Below are 24,808 nucleotides of genomic sequence, written 5' to 3'. Positions count from 1 at the left end.
AATGGGTTAAGGTGCAAAAATACCCCTAACGTCTAAAATGGTGCAATTTTACCCCTAACGTTTGTAGCCAAGAGCAATTTTACCCCTAACGTTGGTAATTTGGGTCAATTTCAGATATTATTATAAAACACAGATATTTTTATTCATTATTTTGCACCAATTTCATATCAATTCATCCTAAAAAAAGAATTTCATGTTTTTTTGTAATTTAATAATAGAATTGGAGATTAATATTTACAAATTCGGTGAATTTTTTGAATTTTTTTTTTGTCTAATTCATACAAAAGACAATATATTTTTTATATTTTTTATTTTTTATTTTTTTCACATCCCAACATATGTTTATGATTTGTTACTGATAAAATGACGCATATATAAAGTGTAGATGATAAGATTCATGACCGAGAAGACAGTTTGATAAATTATTTCTGAAATTGATCCAATTTATCAACGTTAGGGGTAAAATTGCTCTTGGCTACAAACGTTAAGGGTAAAATTGCACCATTTTAGACGTTAGGGGTAAAATTGCTCCAGACCCAAAACGTTAGGGGTATTTTTGCACCTTAACCCTATAAGAAATAGTGAAGGTGAAGGCTACAGCTACTTTGTTTGGAAAATAAAGTAAACCTTACTTTGTCTAAATCACCCTTGATTATAATAATTAATAATCTTCACCATTCAATTATATAAATAGATAATTAATTATTTTAGTGAATTGGTTCATCCGGTCTTCTACTCTCTCCGTGTTTCTTCCACTGTCCACGGCTTACACTGAAAAAAGAGTCCTGACTAGAGAAATCCTTCCATCTTCCTTCTTTAGCGCGTATCATCTCTTGTCACTGCAATTCTTCAATCAGCTTCAAGATCTTGTTAATAGCCTCTTATGGAGCGCAAATTGACAGAATATTCCATTCGACTAAGAAAAGTGATGCCTCTGCTCTCCCTTTTTCCTTGAATTATCTATCTTCTTTCTACCCAACTTTTCCAATCGACTTGCTCATAGTCGACGGTGTTTCTGGGAACGCTTGAAAGAAGAAGAGAAAGGTAATTACAATATACTCATACTACAACTATCTTATTTCCTTTTCCAGTTTTGAATTTGAGAATTTCTTCCCAATCCATCGTCAAATTGAATTGCAACCTTTTTCCCAATCCGCTCATCAAATTGAGTTGCAGGCTGCAACTCTTTCTTCCCGTATATATCAAGTAGACTTATGTACATATTTGATTTTGCCAATTTCTCACCATCTCCTTATCCAATTGTGTTGTAGGTTGCAGGTTTTTCTTCTATACCCTATGCTTGCTTGGCCCATATTGAATTGAAGTTTTCCCTTCTTCAAGTAAGCTCGCGTTATTATGCTCTTCCTTTTTTTCTTTGATTTTATGGTTAAATTCAAAATTTTGTTGCTTGATTTAAGGTGTATTGCTTAAACCAATGAAGTTTGCATTTTCTTAATTTAAGCATGTTTGTAAATCCGATATGAAAACTTGAAGGAAAACTACCATCAATAATGAAAACACTAACAATTAAAGTTGCTTACTACTTCAAGATATTGCTGCATACTTTAGATTAATCCTATGTGAATGAGATAAATAGAATCCTTGAGGCAGCCAAGAGACTCTCAAAAAATAACCATTTTGAACCTCCAAAACACTTCAAATAGTGATCTACCTTTAAGAACTGTATAAAAGGGAAGCATATGAAATAGTTATTAGGGATAAGATGCAAAAATACCCTTAATGTTATCAACTAGGAGCAATATTACTCTTAACAATAAAAATGGTACAATTAGAGGTTTAAGGTTGTCAAATTGGTTCAATTTTAGACATCACTAACGGTTCCACTAATATTGTTAAACATTTTGTTCCCGTAGAGTTTAAATCATGTATGTCTGCAATTCTAGAAACATCAATTTCGTTTTTTTGATGCTTCTTCCTCGTCTGATATTACTTTAGACGACAATGATGAATTAGAGCAGAGGGAAGAGAATGGAATGAAGATTCAAAAACTGTTATCGAAATGGTTTATAGTTTACTAAAATGAAATGGTTTATGCTCATCCTATGCTGAATGCTCCGCATATATGGTGTTGTTATGCTTCGTCGAGCAGCAGTTCAGAAAAAAGAAGCAGCGAGCAGCAGTTTTAGGAAAATAAAAAGCAGCAGCAGCCGTCCAGGAAGAAGAAGAATAGAAGAGATGAAATGAAATGAGGAAAGAATATAACCACCCAAACTGAGAGTTAGCAGCATAAAAAAAGACGAATTTGTGAATGAAAAATACAAGTTTCCTATATGAATAGGAATCAATGGGAGAATGGAAAATTGCTCAAGGGGGCTGGGGATTAATTCCGCTAACCTCAGAGCTTGGGGGGTTGTGCTAATGAAAATTGTAGTAGAGGTTCTCAGTTCTCTGTCCATATGGATAGAGAATGTAGTAAAATCCGTTAGTGCCCTTTCTTTTAGGGCAAATAGAAGAGCAACTACATAAAAGAAATATTTTTTTAATAAAATTATGAAGAAGACTGAAAAAATGGGGGAAGAAATGAGAAATAATATTAAATCAAAATCTAACAAGGAAAAAAACTGATTTTGATAAAAATTCATCAGATATAACAGGTGCATAGATTAGGGGATGAGAACATAACATGTTAGTAAATCTGTTAGTGATGTCTAAAATTGGACCAAGTGACTAACCTTGGACCCTTAATTGTACCGTTTCTAACGTTAAGGATAATATTGCTCTTGATTGACAACATTAGGGGTATTTTTACACCTTATCCCTAGTTATTATGAAGCTATTACATTACTTATGATTGTAGAGCATTGTGCAAGGTCTTCCTCTTTCAATAGCCATTTTAAGTTATGTCAGTACTTTCAAATCATTAATTTTTTGGACCATTACTTGTGAAATTTGTGCTTTGGTTAAAGTTATGGAAGTAAGAAGAAGAAACAAGTCTTAACATTTTAAAAGGGAAACAATTTCAGTGAAATTTCATGACAATATAATATATGTATGCAAACTGAAATTACACTTCCTTGATTCCATAAGATGGAGAAATTTCATGCATAAATCTGAATATCCTTCCTACAATAACCCATCAACCAAAACTATCCAAACAATGAGATCATTATCCCATCAACCAAAACTATCCAAACAATGAGATCATTATTCCATTGTTTCTCAAGCAAGTTCTCAAATATACTCTGAGCTTCCTCCACCCTACTTACTCTACAAAGTGCAAAAATGAGTACTTGATACATAGAAGGAGAAGGCCTGCAGCCTTTTTCCGCCATCAGATTGAATATATTCAGAGCAAGATTTACTTCTAGATTCTTACAGTGAGCAACTAAAAGTCGGCAGAAGACATCATTATCAGGAGCAAACCTTTCTCTTTCATATTCTGTATCAATTGACTTGCCTCATATGATCTGCCCTCTCGACACAAGCCACTGATTAAAGTACTGTAGACATCAATGGTTGGTTCACATCGATTCTCTGACAACCTGGATAAAAGGTTGCCAATCAAATCAACGGCGGTATCTCTCTCATTTGAGCTGCAATCATACATTGACTCATTTTGAGCCACTACTCTTCTTGTGAGTAATTGGCATTATTTCTGCAAACCCTTCAATAGTATAGAGTAAGTTCGATAATTTGGTGTGCAGCCCATCTCAACCATTTGCTGAAGAAGTGTAAAAGCACGATCTAGATTACCAAGCAAAACATAACCATCAATGAGAGATGTGAATGCAATCACATCAGGAGCCAATCCTTTCATCCCCAATTCGTGCAATAACTTCTCTGCTGCATCGGCCTTGCCTTCATGACAAAGGCCATAAATCAGAGAACTATATGTCTGCACATTCGGCAAACAATTATTCATTTCCATCTCATTGAAAACCCTGAATGCTAAATCGGTTGCACCATGCCTACAAAGTCCATGAATAAAAGAAGAGTATGTGATGGTGTTTGGTACCAATCCTTGCCCTGCCATTACCACAAACTTTCCTAGCTTCAAAAGCTTTATTATCATTAGACAAGGCACTTATAATAGCATTATAAGTTTCAATACTAGGAGAAAACCGTTTTATTCCATCCTCTCAAGTAATGACAAGGCAACATCTGTCTTCCCCTCTTTGCAGTAACCATCAATCATAGCTGTATAATTCCACTGGTTTGGCTTTATGCCACATTTAACCATCTCACTGAAAAGCTCAGTTGCTACATCCAATGTACCACCTTTGCAAAAACCTGAAATAAGTTCACAATAGGTCCTCACATCAGGTTGACAGCCATTCTCCTTCATGATGTACAAAAATCTCAATTCGTTATTATGATACCCCAATTTGAGGTTTTCAACAATGAGAGTATTATATGTTACTACATTAGGAGATGGACCGACCTGAAGCATTTTACTGAAAACCACCATTGCCTTCTCCATATCATTCATTGCAAACAACCCCTTTATAATCTGGTTGTATGTTTGAACATTCGCCAAGGTAATCTTTCCTTCCATCCAGTCAAATATCTTTACAGCCATACTGCATCTCTGTTCCATACACAATCCATTTATCAACGCGTTATATGTAACTGTACCGGGAACTACACGTTTCCTCATCATTTTATGGTATAGCCCTATTGCCACTTCCATTTTTCCCGCATGAAACAATCCGCTTATTAGGGCTGTATATGTTTGTACGTTTGGACTACAACCCTGTTCCTCATAGTCATCACAAGATTAAGGTCTTCCACTTTCAATAGTCATTTTAAGTTATGTCAGCATTTTCAAATCATTAATTTTTTGGACCATTACGAGTGAAATTTGTGCTTTGGTTAAACTTATGGAAGTAAGAAGAAGAAACAAGTCTTAACATTTTAAAAGGGCAACAATTTCAGGATTAGCTTGCGTTGAACTGTAATGGCAGCAGAGATGAAAGACGTTGAGGTTCCCAAGCATGGAGATCTAGTTTTAGTTAGTTTAGTGACTAGATTGGATCTTGTAAATAGAAAAACTATCAATATATAAGTGAAAATATTTCAAAGGAAAATCAATTCAAACAAAAAAAAAGAAAAAAATACATATGCTCACAAAGGGATCTAAACCAGGAAATTACAAGGAATTAATGGGACCAAATTTAGAAAAGGAGATAACATTTGATAGATCATGGTAGCTGGATTCTATAGTTGAATGTAATTTCTCCTGCTGCTGTTTATATAATATTGATTCGATTATGCTTCAAAGTTCATTCTGATTTGTAAGTTATTTTTATGTTGATTCTGATTTCAGTTGCTATTGATTCCGCTCTTCTCTGCTATTCTTCTTATTCTACTTACTTCACTTCCTAATTTTAATTCCTACTTACATCTCTACCTCTTTTCATCATAATTAACTATATCTCTGCTTCTTCGTGTCAAATTAAAATTCAATTTTTCCACTGGAGGAACTATATATATACGGAATCCCCAAAAATCATAGTAAAGAGTAGAGGGATTCTTAGTTTATTTTATTTATGTTAATCAGTTCCTAATTTCAATCCTTACTTACATCTCTAGCTCTTTTTATCATAATTATCTGAATCTCTGCTTCTTCATGTCAAACTAAAATTCAATTTTGCCACTGGAGGACCTATAGATATACATATGGAATCCCCTAAAAGCACAGTGAACAGTAGAGGGATTATTGTATCCTGTTGGTGGTGTTTATGTTAATCAGTTCCTAATTTAAATCTCTAATTACAGCTCTTTTCATCATAATCACCTGAGTCCCTCCCTACATAGTAGATAGATTATCTAGTTGAATATAATTTGATCTGCTGCTGCTGTTTATATAATAGAATCTCTGCCTCTGTCTGTAAAATTAAAATCGATTTTCGCCATGGAATCCACCAAAGGAATTGTGAATAGTAGATGGATTGTTGTTTCCTGGTGGTGGTGTTTTATATATTCAGATCTTGGCTATGCTGTAATTAAGTGCATTAGGATAATTAACTTTCATGAAATATTATTTAACGAGTGGAGTGAAGTCGAACTTTGATTGGCTCATACTCGGGTTGTCAGAAAGTAATGGAGGTCGAGCTCGAGTTCAACATGGGATTTAACTTTGATTGGGTCATGCTGTTCTATATACTTTCCCATAATATCCACACCCAAAAGCCATGCTCTTAGAAACATCCAGAGCCCACTTAAGAGTTCATCCCTATAATTAGCATCCTGATGTTTCTCTTTATCAAATTTGAACAACTATAATTATTTTTAGTGCAATAATTGAAGCCTAGGTCCATACATCTTACCTCACATTTAATTTGGTTTAAGCTCAAATATAATCAACTTGTATTGTCTTGTCTACTGGCTTTTAAAAATTGTCCAATTCCTCCATTTAAGGATGCTGTAAGTATTTACTAGTGGTTGCTACAATAAATAAAGAGATAAGGTGCAAAAATAACCCTAACATTTACAGTCATGAGCAATTTTACTCCTAACGTCTAAAATGGTGCAAATCTACCCTTACCGTTGGCAGCCAAGAGCAATTTTACCCTAACGATTTGGGTCAATTTCAGACATTATTGTAAAATACAGATGTTTTGTTCCTAATTCTGCACCAATTGCATAATAGTTTATTAAAACAAAAATTTCATATTTCATGCTGTTATATGTTAGGAACTAGTGTTCTATCAGTATTATGTCCCAAATCATTATATAACCTTAAAAAAAAAAAGCCCGAGCCTATCAACACTACCAATAACCATGGAAAAGTATAAATAATATTTGCGAAATCAGTGGACTGAAATCCCAAGTCCTGAAAACCCTTGATTTTAGGATTAATACTTGTCTCGAGTAATGTTAGTTCTAGCTATTTTTCTATACTTTTCATATAATGGAAATGCTAAATTCTGATTTTTCATTTACTAAGCTAATTTTTTACATGTTACTTGTATGAGGTATGAACTATTTTCAATTGATTATTCTAAAATGGGGCTAGAGCCTTTTGCCAGATTTGAGCTTAGATGTTACAGATCATTTGTAAAATTAAAAAGAGTGCTTTTTGGTTAAAAATCTTATGCGATAATTATTTTAATTAGTATTCTGTCAAAACATGCTAGGCCACTGTTAACTGCAGTTGCCATTACGTTTGAGTGGACAAAATGTAATTTAGGTAGTACAATGTCATGTCTGTTTCTATGTAGACCAAACTGCAATTTAGGTGGTTCGATGTCATGTTTGTTTTTCTTTGATATTGTCATGGTAATTAACTGATGCAGTTTTTGGGTTAATGTATATATTCACTCTTGAACTTGGCTTGTTTTGCCCTTTGCCACCTTGAATTTTCACATGAACCTATCACACATGCATACTTGGCTAAATTAAACCTCCCACACACTAAATTGCTGATCTAGCATTTTAATAGGTGATGTGTTACCAAAAAAAATAAAGCTTGTGATCAAACTCCCTTTGTTACAATTTAACGTCGTGTTGGTCTTCATTGATAGCATTCTTCCTTTTCTTCAATATGATTCATATGTTTGGTTAAATTGGAATTCAGTTCAAGGAAAGGAGTTTTTTGAGAAGTATTCCATTATATGGATAACAAAATTGTATTTTTTTATTTTTATAAATAGGAGAATGAAAAGTCAATATGGAAGCCACGTTAATGTTGTAATGCAAAACCATTTAGAAAAGCAACATGCTGAATTCGGGAATATTCACCAGGAGGAAATAGAAAGAAAAAACAATGGCATTGAATCTTCTAAGGTATGCATAATTTATTTAATATATATTTTATTGAATAATACGATTGTATTCTAATAAATGTGGTTGTTATCTTTTTTTTTTTTTGTTAAATGATGAACTAAATAACTCCGCCTGTGAGGGTCACTTGGTGGCCTTTACAGCCGGTCCCAAGCCCGGACAAAGGAGGAGGGTTGCGGTAGGTTTGTGGCGGCCAGCGTAAAACTTAGCCACATCTTATGACATGAACCATAATATAAATACCGTTGGGGCGTTCCCTACTCAGCGACGCGCTGCACTTCCTAGACCCGGGTGTAGTGATAAATGTGCAAGGGTTGCTAGGTCGTCGCCCCGAAGCGGCGCGCCACCCCAGGACCCGGGGGTGGTGTCAAATATGCAAGGGTTGCGGGTAAATAAGCTAGTCCACGGTAATGGTAGGGGTAGGGGTAAGGGTAGTAGGTTACGCTTTGGGACATGGAACATAGGTTCTTTGACAGGAAGATTAGCTGAAATTGTAGATGTTATGAAGAGGAGGAGAATAAATATATTATGCCTACAAGAAACCAAGTGGGTTGGAGCCAAGGCTAGAGAGATAGCTCCTTGGGGTTATAAGCTTTGGTACTCAGGAAAGGATAAGGGTAGAAATGGAGTAGGTATTCTTATTGATAGGGAGTATATTGATGAGGTAGTAGCGGTGTCTAGGAAGAGCGATAGAATTATGAGTGTTAAGCTAGTGATAGGGGATGAGGTTGTGAATGTCATTAGTGCATATGCGCCACAAATAGGATTAGATGTGTCTATAAGACAAGCTTTTTGGGATGACTTAGAGGAAGTGGTGCAACAGGTTCCTAGGGATGAAAAAATGGTACTAGGGGGTGATCTCAATGGACACGTGGGTTCTAGGCGAGATGGGTTTGAGAGTGTTCATGGAGGGTATGGTTTTGGAGATAAGAATGAAGCAGGAAATGATATTTTGGAATTCGCATCAGCCTATGACTTGAGTATCATGAACACATGGTTTATGAAGAGAACATCCCACTTAGTGACTTATCGGAGTGGCGGTAATGCGAGCCAAATTGACTTCTTCTTAGTAAGGAGTGCTTGGAGAAAGAGTTATATTGATTGTAAGGTGATCCCTGGTGAGAGTACGACAACCCAACATAGAGTAGTGGTGCTAGATTTTCGAAGTAGGAAATGTATAAGAAAACAAACACCTCAAGTAGAGACTAAGATTAAGTGGTGGAAATTGCAAGGGGAGAATCAACAAAAATTTGTGGATGAGATGACCAAAAAAGATATTTGGACTTGCAATATGGATTCAGATATAGATTCAATATGGAATAAGATGGAGCATAGTATAAGGGAAGTAGCGAAGGAAGTTCTAGGGGAATCTAAAGGTAGCATGCCACCGGGTAAGGACACATCTTGGTGGACAGAAGAAGTACGACAAGCAGTAAAGAGTAAGAGAGAATCCTATAAACTATTGGGGAAATGTAGGAGTGACGAGAACTACGAAAAATACAAAGAGGCTAAAAGGGAAGTAAAGAAGGTCATACGAGATGCTAGAGCAAAGGTGAATCGGGATCTGTATACAAGATTGGATACGAAAGAAGGGGAAAGAGACATATATAGAATTGCTCGGATGAGAGATAGGAAGACGCGAGATCTCGGAAAAGTTAAATGTGTGAAGGATGTGGACCAGAAAGTCCTAGTTGGAGATAAGGATATCAAGGAACGATGGAGGTCCTATTTTGATGACTTATTTAATGGAGATCGCCAACAAGATGTTGGAGATATAAGTATCCATCACGATATGATAAATCATGAATGCCTGCGGAGAATTCAAAAGGGTGAAGTCAAAATGGCATTAAGTAAGATGAAGTTGAAGAAAGCAGTAGGACCTGATGGCATCCCTATTGAGATTTGGAGATGTTTGGGAGAAAGAGGAATCGAATGGTTGACGACGTTCTTCAACAAAATTTGGAGAAACAATAAGATGCCATCAGAATGGAGGAAAAGTACCTTAATCCCTTTGTATAAGAACAAAGGCGATGTCCAAGATTGTGCCAACTATCGGGGAATCAAATTAATGAGTCACACTATGAAACTTTGGGAGCGAGTGATTGAACAAAGGCTAAGGAGGACGGTGAAGATCTCGGAAAACCAGTTTGGCTTTATGCCGGGAAGATCAACTATGGAAGCCATCCATCTAATGAGACAATTAATGGAGCACTATCGAAATAAGAAGAAAGACTTGCATATGGTTTTCATTGACTTGGAGAAAGCATATGATAAGGTACCAAGGGAAGTACTTTGGTGGGCCTTGAAAAGGAAAGGCATTTCGCGGAAATATATTGACATCATAAAGGACATGTATGAGGGAGTATGCACGAGTGTACGTACTAGTGTTGGGAAAACTGAAGAGTTTCCTATTACGATTGGAGTGCATCAAGGTTCCGCACTAAGCCCATTTCTTTTTGCCATCGTTATGGATGAACTAACAAGTTCACTTCAAGATGGTATACCATGGTGCATGCTGTTTGCAGATGATATTGTGTTGGTTGATGAGACGAAAGAAGGAGTGGAGATGAAGTTGGAACTATGGAGGCAAACTCTAGAATCTAGAGGCTTTAAGTTGAGTCGAAGTAAGACAGAATATTTGGAGTGTAAGTTTAGCGGCCGTAGGAGTAGGGAGGCAGGGACAATCACCCTAGATGGGAGAGTTGTTCAGGCCTCGGATTGCTTCCGGTATTTAGGATCTATTATCCAAACGGATGGAGAAGTAGATGGAGATGTTGCCCATAGGATTAAAGCTGGTTGGTCGAAGTGGAAGAGTGCTACGGGTTTCCTTTGTGATCCCGGCATGCCTAATAGATTGAAGGGAAAATTCTACCGGAAGGCAATTAGACCAGCATTGTTATATGGTACGGAGTGTTGGGCAGTGAAACACTGCCACATCCATAAGATGTCGGTGGCGGAGATGCGTATGTTGAGATGGATGTGTGGTCACACGAGAAAGGACCGGGTGCGTAATGAAATAATTAGGACAAAAGTAGGGGTTACATCTATTGAGAATAAAATGAGAGAAAACCGACTAAGGTGGTTTGGCCATGTGAGACGTAGAGCGCTTGATGCGCCGGTTAGGAGAACCGAAGAGTGGCAAAGGGATGTAGTGGTGAGGGGTAGGGGAAGACCTAAGCAAACTTGGAGGAGGGTGATCGAGAGTGATATGAGTTTATTGGGAATTGAGGAAAATATGGTAGTGGATAGGACGGAGTGGAGGGAGCGAATCTGTGTCGCTGACACGACTTGATTTTCACGGTTTTATATGATGGTTCATGTTAGCCGACCCCGAATCATTTCGGGACTAAGGCTTTGTTGTTGTTGTTGTTGTTGTAAATGATGAACTAAATAAATCATATACAATTTATATTTGTTAAAACTTTCAGGTATCCATAGAAAGTCGATGCAATATCCGACAGTTTGGTAAACTTATATTGACATTTGATAAAGACAAGATTGATGCAGTGAAACAACTTGGATTAGATGGCCTTCTTAAAGTTTCTAGTCAAAACTTGAAAAATCAATTGATTGCAGATCTTGTACATAGTTTTGATGTGGAAAAATGTGAACTTTGTGTTCATGGGAAGAGATTAAAGTTTACTGCTAAGGATATTGAAAGAACTTTAGGTTTGCCTTCAAAAGGTCAAGATGTAAAACAGTTCTTCGGTGACTGTAATGGTGATATTTTAGAAAGACTAAATATATCTACAAAAGTGCTTAGTGTCAAACAGTTATACAATGAGCTCGAAGTTTTACCTAGTGGTGAAGAATTTAAAGCTAAGTTTTTTCTGTATGCTCTTAGTACAATTATTGCCCCATCTTCAAGTATAAACATTCATAAAAAATATTTTGCCCTTTTAAATGACTTGTCCAAAATTAGAACCATGAACTGGGCAGAGTACACATTAGGGTTTCTTCAAGATGGGATGTTGAAGTTCAATGAAAATAATTCTGGTGATGGTAAACGAAGAATGATCAGTGGTTGTATTTTTGTATTGCAGGTATGAATTTCAATTTTCATTGCATGTTATTTTCCTTGTCTATTATCTAAAAAAATTAATATTTTTTATAGATTTTTTATTTAGAGCATACATCCGTTGGATATTCTAGTTTATCAATTACCAAGCAAGAAATTCCAACAATGCAGTATTGGAATGCTGATGTTGTTAGTAAAGTTAACAACAAAATTTTGAGTTTGGGAGGTGTTAAGAGTGAAAAGGTATGAAGTGTATTTATAAGCTTTCACTTTTTGTTGAAATGCAATTTTTAGATATTAAACTAATAGTTCACATATGTTTTTTTGTTGCACTATTTTGTAGGTGAAGCTTCTGTATGGAAATGATATGGAATCTTGCAAATGCAACGTGAGTTAAATCTTTATACTATTTTTCATCTTATAACATTATATTTAATGATAATTCTAACTGTGTAATTAACTATAAATTGTAATTTTGATTTAATATTGATGTGAATCATAGGATGTTATCATTGAGATTCAAGATCTTAAAAATCAAATTGAAGTTGCAGAGAAAAGCATCAAAGTTCAGTTAGAGAGTAATCTTACGAAGGTGAACACCAGTATTCAAAAAGTACAAAATGCTGATGATGTTCAAAACTTAAAAAATGAATTTGATGATTTAAAAAGGGAAGTTAGAGACTTCAAAAGTTGTGTGCTATTTAAATTGGACCAAATAGCATTGGCCACATCACATTCCTCTTCTACCCTTCATAATTTGGATACTGAGGTAGTAGGAATAAAAAAATTATTGATGAAAGTGTTGGAAAAAGAATCTCCTTTGCATGATCCAAAATAAATTGGTGATCAAGTTAAGAAAAACACTCTAAGGAAAAATAGTAAAGGCTTAGGATCTGTTAAACAAAAGAGAGGTAGTAAGATACGGAATCTAAAGCGTCAGTCGTTTCAACAACTATGTCGAAAGGTACGTATATGCTTTTATGTTTTCATAATATGTTGTGTCTTTATGTATATTATCTTAACTTTACTATTATTTTTTTAAATATTTACATGTAGTCTTGTTCTCAAATTCAAATCACAAGTTCAGAATCTGTTGTGGAAGTTACACCGAAGCACATGTTGGATGTAAATTCAATATTGTCCAATCAAAGAAATGACAAAGTTGTTGAGGTTGAATCTAGCTGTGAAAATAAAATGAAGAGATGGGAACATTCTCCGGTGACGGTAAGAAATTGGATACAATATTTATGTTAACCGCAAAAAATATGAAGTTCATATACAATTTCAAGAATATGGCTCATTGATATAACACATAGATTCTTAATCAGGAGAAGGTGGATATAGAACCTCAAGAATTAGAAGATCCTACAAATGATATATGTGATTTTATATTTGAACAACAACGCGTAATAAGGTAATTATAATTTAAATGTTATTTTGTGGCTTTGATCTGTTTTTTTCATTTGACTTGTATATACATAATATGTTTTATATATTATTCCAGTTGTCCCAATCCATGTGATTTTGATTTTATTTATACTTATAATTTAACTTATTTGTGCAGCAACAAGTTTTACAAGAAATACAACCTCCATTGGACACATTTCTTACATTTTATCGGAAAGATGATAAATATATGGCACAACTAGGAGATGTTGAGCAAGTAAGACATTTGAAATTATGTTGTCCTTTGAAAATGATAATACATTGTTAATTTTGTTATATGTTAAAATTACGTAAATTTTATTTGTACTAGATTTTTATATCTATAAATGAGGAAAACATACATTGGTATTTATTGGTGATCGACCTTAAAGACAATAAAGCAATCCTATATGACACTCTTCGAGCAATGAATCAATCAGCTAGAGAGACAATAGCTAGAAAATTGGTAATGTTGAAATGGTTTGATTTCATTAATAAATATTTAATTTAATTTCTGTTTTAAGCATTTACTATCATAATATAGTAAGTAACTTATCTTAACATTTTATCTTACAGTTAGCATTCCTAGATCAATTTTTCTTACTTTCTGAATTTCAAGGAAATGACTACAATTCTCTCAAGTTTTTTAGTACATATCCGATTGTGCCTGGAAATACATTTCAATAAACAAATAGGTAAGGATAAATTTTGATTTTTTTTACATGTGCATTTTGTATTATTTATTCTAAAAGTTTATACTTTATTGATTGTTTTATAATTTTGGTTTTAGTTACAATTGTGGGGTTTATGTATTACAATACATGCGACATGCTTTTTTGGAGATTCCATTTGTGGTAATTATCGTTGATTTTTAGATATAATTTCAGTGCAATCTAATAGTTATATATTGTCAATAAGATAGTTGATGATGTCTTAATATATTCAATCATTTTTGTAGGAGGGTGATAAGGAATTTAATGAAATGCGGCGTGAGATTTTAGCTTGGCTTATATCAAATCCCTCAAATAAACAGCGCACAAGAGTTCTATTTGCAGCTAATAATTATAAGTGGAGATGCGGATTTAAGGAAGATCGTTATAAGAAAGATCGTCTGAATAAAGCATGCAATACAACATCAATAGTTAAAAAATGTGTTGAAAGATTTACTAAATGACTTGTAGTATTTAATCTACTTGAATTTCCAGGTTTATTTATATTTTTACTAACGAATCAATTGTTATGTCGAAACAGCGCAAGTAAATATATTTTAAACTTTTTGTTCATGACAGCACATAAAAAGCAACAGAAAATCACTGAATCATTGTGATATTATACATAATTGTAATAGGGAACATAGTATACAAATGAAACACAATTGGAAAAAACAATAAAATGAGACACATTCTAAATGTGAAGCAGAAAATGCTTTAAGTGTTAAATGGTAGCGTTAAAGAAACAAACTTAGACACCTTATAAATAGAGATAGAGATTGTAATTTTCCATATTGGTGAGGATATAGGAAGAAGTCTTTATCCTCAACATACTATATTTGGAACCTTCAATGAAAAGGTTTAAAAAATATAATGATAATGAATGAGTCTTTTTCTGACCAATTTTGATATGAATTTTCTATTAGAAGTTTTTATGCAAAGCTGGACTCAGCGTCCTTTGTGAACTTCTTACTAAAATAGTATATGTCAATTGCTAAATTTCCTAAAAAATTTGGATTGAATTGAGCTCGGAAAGCCACTATATTACATTACGGCTTATCCAACTACACTTTATAATACATAGAATGTAATAAAATAAATCTGTCTTTCACTAGTACACAAATGGCCTTTGGCATAGGTTTGTTTTATCCAATATTAATTTTTTATTAAATGGATCAGTAATCTGTCACTAAAGACTAATGTACAGACGAAATATGTTGTCGCTAAATCTCTGCTTAGAGATGCCATATAATTCATTTTTTTGGATCATGTCTAAAGGTAGGAAACAGTTTTAGCCGTATACATCATGCCATTCCAATCAAATTGATACTTTAAACGTGACCAATATTGTTAATATTAAAACTAAAAATAGCGAAATCTGAAATCTGAAATCAACATAACTAAAATGACTAAAGTTTAAATATGTTAAAAAATGTCACCAACATAATCAGAAGTGAACTAAAAATTAAATCACTTATATTCAAGCCAATTAGCAAATTAACTACATATAAATAAAGACATTGAGCTATGCATGTCTCCTTTTTCAATTTGAAGCAAGTTCGGAATCCTTCAGTTTGTCTGCCTATTTTTTTATTACTTTGGCCTAATATTTATATACTCTGCCTGCCTATTTTTATTACTCTGGCCTCTGATAAATCTCTCTATACCTTCTTCCAAATAAATTACTCTTACTTAGGAAGAATACTACTATCTGGTGATGAAACTTGTCTGCATCATGCCCATGTATAGGAACTGCAGTTCCATAAACGTGGAGCTCACGAACAGTGGAGCACTTCGCCATGAGCTCAGGACAAGTAACATTGTTCCAACGTTTTCTCAACCGTAATAATCCAATAAGGATATCCTGAAACCAACAGAGTTGAACAAAAATTCATTTTAATTTCAGCAAGTAAAAGCTTCTCTAACAAGCTAACCACATACAGGAACCACAGTACTATAATCTTTAGATTATGAAGCACACTTTACCTAAGTAAATTATTGTGTATAGTAATGCTAAATAACACTGATAAATATAATAAATGAGAGATTATAAGTAGATCCCTAAAAGATCTATCATGCCTCTAAATTCCATTTCTAATAGTTAAATTGTTCTATCTTTTTCTTTGGATAGAATTAGTTAAATTGTTCTTAATTGGCAGTGTCTTTAAGCTACTACCGTGAAAACTGACATGGGTCATAAGTAAATTAACACTAAAATGACAAAAAAAAAACAAATGATAAATACCTAGAACATGAGCAGCAACAATGCTTGGAAAGTCCCTGAAGGAATATTTGCCCCTCTAGCACAACTGTCATCCAAAAAAGGAATACTAAAATACGCAAGGGGAAAAAATAAAGGCAACCCAAAATGAAGCACTTAAAATATAAAAACATCACTGGTACCTTAGCCTCAGATACTACATCCTTCGTCAAGTTCTACTGATCCAAAATGAATTGCGTTACAACAACCTGGTCATTCTCCATACCAATTCAGCACTTCACTACTTCTGCCTGTACCAAGATATGCATAAATGAAAATATTGTCTTATGATTTTAGCCGTATAAGATTTGTTCGCAGATGCACCACCACAACTTCTTTTATCAGATTATCACTAGAAGCAAAACATTCACAGATTTACATCCTCCGCAAAGCTAAACTTCCATTGCATCCACTTTCATTGATGTACATTAAAAAAAAGTCAACACTGCGAATGAATTAAACAAAAGGCAATAAGGAAGCAGCAGACCATAAACCCAATTAGGAAAAGAATGAAATGAGATAGAAGGAACTCACCAGTAAAGTTGAGATATTTTGGAAATGAATGGCGAGGGATAATGTCTTGAAATAGAGAATTGTGTTTGCAGATTAACAACTTCCTTCCCTCCATAAATCCAAGTAAGAAAAAGTTGAAATGAGATAGAAGGAACTCACCAGTAAGGTTGAGATATTTTGGAAATGAATGGCGAGAGATAATGCCCTGAAATAGAGAATTACGTTTGCAGATTAACGACTTCCTTCCCTAATCCATAAATCTCAAACACCTGGGCAGGACAATAACTAAATACATGAAATAAATAAGTCAAGCAACGGAAATTAAGCACAGCTCTGTATTGAGTGCCCAAATAGTGAAAAGGAGAGATGGTGCTTCAATTGTACCTTGGAAGCAATGAGATGCCCATCTTGGAGAGGGTCTTTAGTAAACCAGATTTAACTGCCTGAAATGGTAAAGAATCATCAGTTCATTGTATTACAGATCTCACTGTTAAATGCAGAGTTAAATGGCATTCTAGAAACTGAGACCATATGTCAATATTTTAAAGATTGCCGTACATTAAAAATTGGGGTCAGATCATATTTCACAATTTATAATCAGTATTTAAAATTCAAACAAATAGAAATTACAAGACAAGTACAAACCCGCTGGCCATGAAACCCTCATTGTAATGCAACAAAACCTAAGAATCCACAACCTTCCCCAATATGATGGTCTTTAGTAGTGATTGTATACTTTTGATGATGCTGCACTATATAACAAAGTAAACAACAGAGCTATATGGGTTATTTAGCCACGGTTGTTTGTAACAACCGACTCTAATGCTCTGATCGATAGGGTCGGTAGTTGCAAACAACCAACTCTTATACCTAGTCATTAGGGTCGGTTGTTCTAACAACCGACTCTAATCACACTGATGACCAAAAGTAATCTAATTGTCGCATTAAATTAATTTATAATGATTTGGATCGAAGGGAGTTACTCCAAAAGTATAGAAAAATCAAAATCTAAAAGCTTCTACTGAAACTAAAAATATATGTATATCATGAATATCTTTATATCATAGAACAACAATTCACGACATAGTCAGCTAATTTCTAATTCATTATGTAACATTGATACTTTGAAACAAAATGAAGGACTAAATTGATTAGTAATCTTGTTTAAAACCCTATAAACTAAGTTGAGCCCCTCCTACTACTAGTATGCTTAGTACCATTTCCCTAATTACACAACTTGGACCAGCCTGAATCAAACACTTAAAAACTACATTTCACATGGCATTATGCAGTTAAATGCTAAATCCAAATAATATCCAAGATAATACAAGCTACTTTCATCACAAACTTGAAACAAGTAAAATGCAGGTAAAATGTGAGTGTCTTCATTCTAATACACAATGTGAGATTAATCAGCAGGATCTCCTCCTGAGCATGGATGAATAGAGATATGGTGCAGAACGTTCCTGAATAATAGTCAACAAGTAACATGGTAAAAAAATAAAATTGCTAAATATCCTGCATCATCAAATGCTGCACTCGTTAGCAATTAATTTTTGCTGCTCTAAGACCAAATCAATGAGAAAACTTCAATTAGAGTGTGATAGACATTAAAGAAACATCAACACCCATAAATTCCTGCACTAGATCGGGTAAAATAGAAATGAGCATACCTTGTTCGAGACTGATAGGAAGTATAAAATAATGAAGCTAAGGCATAAAGATATCAAACACATTATAAATGATGAATTCAATATTTGACAAAAAAAAAAGTGGCAATGTAAAATATCATAAATGACTATATGATAATTGAATTCAACTTCTTTTGCTGGTCTCCCCAATATAAAATCGTGATTGAACCTCCTGTCAAGAAAAGGTTTCTTCTTTTATATATGCTACTTATTAATCATATCAAATTATGATCAACTACAAAAAATTCTAACCTTAAATTGAAACTCAGTACTCCCATAAGTGGACATCATATTTTGAGATGAAACCATCCTTGCATCCTTCAAATAAAAGAGAATGATTACATATGAAAAAAAAAATAATAAAATTAATAAATGTAAAATAGCAACAATACTTAATAATACCTGAGTTGAATGTGTTATTAATACTTCTCTTTGGTTATATCCATCCGTTGAAACAGCATCATTATGCTCACTTTCATCATTACTTGCAACCATAGTATGATCACCCCCAATTCGTAAAGGACATGTTGTTCTAGTATGCCCTGGTGTTCTGCAGTTTTCACACTTTCTTGATTGGGAACTTTTTGAAGTTTGATTAGAACGCATACCTTTAGTTCTTACACGTTTTGGATATTGAATTCCTTCAAACTCTCCACTAGGCATATGCAAATGGTTTTCTTCTTCCAAACGTCTAACCCATTTTCTCATATCACTTGTAAGTTCTTTGTAGCTTGTAGTGGATTTGGAGCCAAGTTTGCACAATCTCTTAGCAGTAGAAGTCAAAGCACCATATCGAATCAAAGACAATACATCATCAGAAATAACATCTTTAGCAGTTGTATCTAAGAAGTCACTTTTTACATTTTTAGTCCATCGTTTAAGGAAGCAAGAATCCGGAATGGAATCCAAATTCTCTAACTTCATAACGCAAATAGAGTGGCGACAAGGGAATCCCCATGATTCAAAATGCATACAAGAACACTTTATTGTTTGCAAAATGGAATCATATATAACCGTCCTTATACGACCTTCACCTATCCATCTAGTAAGCTGATAAATGTGTTCATTGCCATTATATTCCACTGCCTCATTCATCAAATAAGCAGATTCTTCATGCAACTCCTCTTGAAACTTTCTAAAAGCTTTGGGCGTGTATTGTTCAGCAGCATGCATTTCAAATGCCTTTAGAACATGTGTACATTCAGGTTTAGAATATAGTGCACTATGATCAGCTTTAATTTCATTGTAACGAATCTTATCTAATGCTCTGTCAAATTGCTTGACAAATTCTAACAAATTCAATTTCTTGTTCAGGTATTGATTCAAAAAAGAATGCAAACCTTCACACCTAGATGTGGTTCTAGTTCCCCCAAAAAAAACCCTCTAAGATATGTCTCAGCCCACATCTTACGATCTGCATACATACGTTGAATCCAAGAATTATTTTGCAGATTGTACTTTAAAACCAAAGATGACCATTTTTCTTCAAATTCTTCCAACTCCATAGGAGTTACCATAACGTGTCCAAAATCACGACTGAAATCACTACTCTTTACCTCACCACCTGCATTTCTTTGAATATGCCAGCTACACAACCTATGAGTAACACCAGTAAAAACCTCCCTAATAGCAGCACGCATAGCCAAATCCCCATCAGTAACAACAGAAAAAGGTTTTATTCCACTCATACAATCTAGAAAAGTACTCAACAGCCAATTATAAGAGGATGCTTGCTCATCCTCTAATAACGCACATGCAAAAATAATTGACTGACAATGATTGTTCACACCCACAAGTGTAACTATTGGGGTACAATAAATGTTCCTCCTATAACAAGCATCAAATGCAACCACATCACCAAAAACAGAATAATCAAGTCTACATATGGAATCTGACCAAAACAACTTACCCAACTGTCCGTTTTCCTTAGTTGTGTACTTGAAATAAAATCCAGGGTCAGTTTCCTTTTTGGCAGCTAGAAAATGCAACGTTGTAAATGCGTCACCATTTTCTATCTCCATTCTCCTAGCATAGTTCATATTGTTGTACATGTCTTTTGGTATAAATCCCAAATTTTGAAAACCGCCACTCTGATGTGCCAACAAATCAACAATTTTACTAGTCTTAACACCGACATCATGCATTGCTTTAGCTTGTGCCATATCACCATCATCAATGCTTCTATGAGATTTCAAAAATTGAACATGATTAGTTGGAACTAATTCGTGGTTATGCAAAGGAACAAAGTTTCTAACCACCCATTTATCAGTTTTAGTATCCAACTTCACATGAAAGGAAGCGGTACATTCCTGTCGAACCAGTCTATGCTTCCTTCTTTTATTCTGTTGTGACTCATTAGGGTCAATAGTTTTCTTTGTTCCTTCCTTTTCACATACCCACTTTTTCATTCTTAACTGGCCACTTTTATTTATCTGTGAATCTCGTACTCGAAAGCTAAAACCGATTTGTTTGCTATAATCTCTATAAAAAGACTCCGCTGCATCTAACGAATCAAATACCTTTTTGGTAATTTCATCAACCTTTTGGTTTTCTTGCCCTGTAACAAAATTACTTGCATTGCGAGCAAAATTTTCTTGATTAGAATGAAAATCTCCAGTACGTTCTTCGCTATTGTGCATATTGTCAACAACCTAAATAAATTAACTAAGAAATTATTAGCTAGTATTTTTCCATAAGAGTTAAAGAAACAATAACTAAAATATGTATAAAAAAAATAAAAACATTTCACAATATAATAGAAACACATATATCATTCTCGATGGCTTTACAATATTGTAAAGGTGTAGATTACATCAACAGAACGATAACTATAAAATTAAATGACAAATGAGAGGTATACTATTGGAGAAAACTCTAAATTACACTGCTCATAAGTAGCTTTCGATGTGATTCGAATCATACAATTACAACGGACAGTAGTTGTAATTAACTATAAATGTTATATTGTTTAGAAAATAGAAAGATTTATATACATAAATGTAAATCACTAATCTTGATATAGATTTTTTTTAATATACAAAAAGCTACCAACACTAATCTCCCACTCCAAATCTTCAGGTTTTGACTCACTTTTATCTACTGTGGCAATCAAAAATTAGATCTATCAAGTTTCCCTTAAATAACTAACACAGAATCAACTCTTCACTATTGATAAAAGCCTTTCAGGCTCATTGTTTCCAACATTTAAACATTCCCTATCTCCAGGAACGAATCCAGGATTTTATTAGGTTTCTTATTCGGCATAGAAAGAAGGTTCGTTATTTCCCTTGCCAAGCTCTTTATTTATTTTATTTGTTTCTATTCTTTGGAAACGGAATCAGAATCGGAAACGGAATGTTACAGAATCAGAATCGGAAACGGAATGTTACAGAATCAGAATTGGAATCACTGTTTATTTATTCTGTTTGGTTCAGTATAGAATTGGAATTTGATTCCTTTCAAGCTGTCCAATTCCTTTTAAAACATATTATTTTCCAACAGATTATAGAAAATTTGCCAATTCAGTCTGAGTGCAAACTGACAAAATAAGCATTATTCTAGTTTCCATTATAAATAGTTATTCAACATTTTTATGCACTATGACTGCAACATCAAAATGGTGTATATTGTTGAAAGGAACAAATTAAATGATTTCTACACATTAATCACGACAAATCACATATTGAAAAAGAAGTTTCCCAAAAACTAGTTGAGAGAGATAAATTATAGTGCCTCCATTTTTCTGCATAATTAAATTGCAGGAATTGATATGGAAGACAAACGATAGGAATAAAGGGAGAAGATAGAGATTGAATAGAAAATATATAAATTATCGATTGAAAATATACGGATGAAAAAACACATAAATTCTATACATAATTTAGATTTCCATTGTTAGAACTTGAGAAAGACATAGTTTGAGGAAAACGGATGAGGAAGACTGAGCTCGAGGAAGACGAAGAGTAAATATTTTTTTTAAAACAGAATGCAAGCGTGTTTTATATTGATTCCGGGAGGGAGTCAAAACTGATTACACGCTTAATTCCAATTCCAATTCCATTATTATAGCCATTAATCGTGGAATTGATTCCCTATAATTGAATCTTTGTTAATTTCCATCTCTTTCTAAATCTAATCTTTAATTAGTTTACTACTCTAAACCTATGACAAAAAAAGTAATCACGGAAAATTCGATTAAAATTACCCAAACAAAGTATTATCGCAGAGAACAGGATTATCAAATCCATATATATTTAGCTCAAATTTATTCTGTTTTGGTATACATAAATTTCTTTCCTGTTGATCCACTGCCTTGATCAGCTAATGAATATATCTCATCACTTTTATGAATTGTGTTGATCTAGATTTCAATTAGTTGTGTTGAATTAATACATGTATCTCATGACTTCTATTAATATGTGATAAACAACACATTTTAGAATAATGAAAAGTAAAAAATACCTTATTGCATTTATTACTTCAATCAACAGCGGAAGATTGAAGAACATAGAGATTCCAAAACAGTATGGAATCTGGATTTATAGCTCACATTTATGGAGAAGGAAACTTAAAAAACATAGAGATTCGATAAACTGTACAATCAACTAGCTGACAGAAGTTATGTTTTGATTTTCTCTTTATCGTGAAGCTTTGAATCTGGATTGAAACTAGATTTGGAAGAACTTAGAATCTGAATGTAGAACGCTCAATTTCACAACTAGTTTGAAATCAGACCAAAATATGCAATCGAGACAGAATCTAGTTTGCTCAAAACTTAAGCAACAGCTCATCAGATCTCATTTAAATGAAATTGAACAATATAATAGTTTTAATAAGATATAAAAAAGGAATGCCCAAAATCAACTCAGATCCAGCATTCAAAATTCATCAGGAAAGTGAACTCAAATAGCAAACATGGCAGGAGGAATTAGAACAAAAGATTCCACAAAGATTCAACAAGAACTTATTACCATTAATCGTGGACTCCATTATTATAGGGAATCAATTCCAATTCCAACGATTAATTTGCCAATCCAAACCACATCAATGGTAATAAGTTCTTTCCATTCCCATTCCAATGTTGATTTTACGTGAACCAAACACCCAATTTAAAAGAAGAATTTGGAACCTTCAATAGCTAAACTCAATTTGATGAGAGAATTGGAAACAAAATTATTCATGTTCAAGTGAATTTGATTAACTGATACAGCAAGTGATCTAAAAGTTCATTCACTCAAAATGGAGAGGAGAGAAAATTACATACCTCCAAACCGACTTAGATTATGTTTGCCTCAATCAACCGTGAAGAGAACGGTAGAAGTGAACCACCAATAGGATCTTGGTCCGAGGAGCAGCGAGAGATGAACGAACGGTAGGCTCACGATTTCTCAGTAAGTCGTACTTGGTCCTAGGAACAGCGAGCGACGAGAGGTTTGCGATTTCTCAAACACTGAAATAAGGTTTAGGGGTGAAATCACGCTGACAGTTGCAAATTAAATAAAGGCATAAAGCCCATTTGGACCCTAAAATATATGGCCAAACTCAATTAACCCCTAATTCTTTTTAAAACCTGTAATAAAGTCCCCAACTTTTTAAAAATCACTAATCAAGCACAAATTAACCCTATTAACTTCAGCTCTCTCTTATGTCCTTGTCTTCTTCTTTCTACAAAACATGTGGTATGAGTCTACATCTATCATCTTTCTCTAGTTCATATCGACATGACTCATATCTTGCTCCTTTACATACTTGAGGACAATCATTGTTAACCATCCAGGAATTTTAACATACCAAAAACTGGCAATTCTAGAATTCCAGAATCCGAAAATTCAGGAATTTCAAAAAATTTAAAATTCTAGAATCCATAAATTCTAAAATTTCAAAAATTCTAGAATTTTGGAAACTCTGAAATGCCAGAATCTGGAAATTCTGAAATTCTAGAATCTAGAATTTCTGGAATTTCAGAAATGCTGAAATTCCAGATATTCTAGAAATTTTGGAAGTTCAAATTTTTTATTTTTAGACATCATTTACGTAAGGTTTAACTAAATTTACGTAACCCTTTTACATTAGGAGAAAAATCCACAAACCTTGTGAAAATTGGAGTTTACGTAAAACCTTTGAACTTTACGTAAATCTTTTATTTTTAGATATAATTTACGTATAGTTTGACTAAATTTATGAAATATTTTTTATTTAGGAGAAAAAAATTCATAACCCTTGTGAAAATAGAGTTTTATGTAAAACTTATGAATTTTACGTAAATCTTTTATTTTTAGACATAATTTGCGTAAGGTTTGACTAAATTTTTATAACCTTTTTACTTTAGGAGAAAAATCCACAAATCTTGTGAAAATTGGAGTTTACGTAAAACCTTTGAACTTTACGTAAATCTTTTATTTTTAGATATAATTTACGTATAGTTTGACCAAATTTACGTAACCTT

At 33.8% G+C, this 24,808-nt stretch overlaps 2 protein-coding genes and 1 pseudogene across 21 annotated transcripts; 1 reads left to right on the top strand and 2 right to left on the bottom strand.

Annotated features, from left to right (window-relative positions):
- Window positions 1-740: 740 nt before the first annotated feature.
- LOC136229505 (uncharacterized) lies at window positions 741-14,510 on the top strand. 7 transcript variants are annotated; one of them, XR_010689142.1, is made up of 14 exons: window positions 741-1,044; window positions 1,272-1,340; window positions 7,617-7,749; window positions 11,175-11,789; window positions 11,936-12,007; window positions 12,108-12,152; window positions 12,267-12,356; window positions 12,821-12,988; window positions 13,093-13,178; window positions 13,329-13,427; window positions 13,521-13,655; window positions 13,766-13,884; window positions 13,980-14,043; window positions 14,148-14,510. XR_010689142.1 is itself a non-coding variant. In XM_066018342.1 (11 exons), the coding sequence occupies exons 3-10, from the start codon at window positions 7,621-7,623 to the stop codon at window positions 13,411-13,413; spliced, it is 1,365 nt and encodes a 454-aa protein (XP_065874414.1). In that variant the 5' UTR covers window positions 742-1,044; window positions 1,272-1,340; window positions 7,617-7,620; the 3' UTR covers window positions 13,414-13,427; window positions 14,148-14,510. The 7 variants fall into 7 exon arrangements, 1 of the variants encoding a protein (XP_065874414.1); XR_010689140.1 differs by having other exon boundaries at window positions 742-1,044; window positions 11,861-12,007; XR_010689145.1 differs by lacking the exon at window positions 12,267-12,356.
- LOC136229708 (pentatricopeptide repeat-containing protein At5g65560-like) lies at window positions 2,992-6,157 on the bottom strand (annotated as a pseudogene).
- A 998-nt stretch (window positions 14,511-15,508) lies between the features above and the next one.
- LOC136230011 (protein FAR1-RELATED SEQUENCE 5-like) lies at window positions 15,509-23,830 on the bottom strand. Of its 14 annotated transcripts, none has more exons than XM_066018929.1 (9): window positions 23,627-23,830; window positions 18,766-21,014; window positions 18,616-18,681; window positions 17,057-18,535; window positions 16,832-16,957; window positions 16,694-16,738; window positions 16,303-16,604; window positions 16,145-16,208; window positions 15,509-15,763 (listed from the first exon to the last, which is right to left on the bottom strand). In XM_066018929.1, the coding sequence occupies exon 2, from the start codon at window positions 21,000-21,002 to the stop codon at window positions 19,686-19,688; it is 1,317 nt and encodes a 438-aa protein (XP_065875001.1). In that variant the 5' UTR covers window positions 21,003-21,014; window positions 23,627-23,830; the 3' UTR covers window positions 15,509-15,763; window positions 16,145-16,208; window positions 16,303-16,604; window positions 16,694-16,738; window positions 16,832-16,957; window positions 17,057-18,535; window positions 18,616-18,681; window positions 18,766-19,685. The 14 variants fall into 13 exon arrangements, with proteins under 14 accessions (XP_065875001.1, XP_065875004.1, XP_065874998.1 ...); XM_066018932.1 differs by having other exon boundaries at window positions 16,832-16,877; XM_066018926.1 differs by having other exon boundaries at window positions 16,694-16,957; window positions 17,057-17,115; window positions 17,318-18,535.
- Between the last annotated feature and the right edge of the window lie 978 nt (window positions 23,831-24,808).

Source organism: Euphorbia lathyris, chromosome 5, assembly GCF_963576675.1.
Source record: "Euphorbia lathyris chromosome 5, ddEupLath1.1, whole genome shotgun sequence".
Classification (NCBI taxonomy): Eukaryota; Viridiplantae; Streptophyta; class Magnoliopsida; order Malpighiales; family Euphorbiaceae; genus Euphorbia; species Euphorbia lathyris.
Note: the sequence above shows the minus strand (reverse complement) of the source record. Positions and strands in the feature narration are given on the sequence as shown.

What these genes read in the sequence shown, in the direction of transcription:
- LOC136230011 (XM_066018923.1), bottom strand. Translation starts at nt 21,002, where the DNA reads ATGCACAATAGCGAAGAACGTACTGGAGATTTTCATTCTAATCAAGAA.
- LOC136229505 (XM_066018342.1), top strand. Translation starts at nt 7,621, where the DNA reads ATGAAAAGTCAATATGGAAGCCACGTTAATGTTGTAATGCAAAACCAT. An exon ending in GTTGTATTTTTGTATTGCAG is followed by an intron (nt 11,790 to 11,860) that starts GTATGAATTTCA and finishes TATTTTTTATAG; the next exon opens with ATTTTTTATTTAGAGCATAC. An exon ending in GAGGTGTTAAGAGTGAAAAG is followed by an intron (nt 12,008 to 12,107) that starts GTATGAAGTGTA and finishes ACTATTTTGTAG; the next exon opens with GTGAAGCTTCTGTATGGAAA.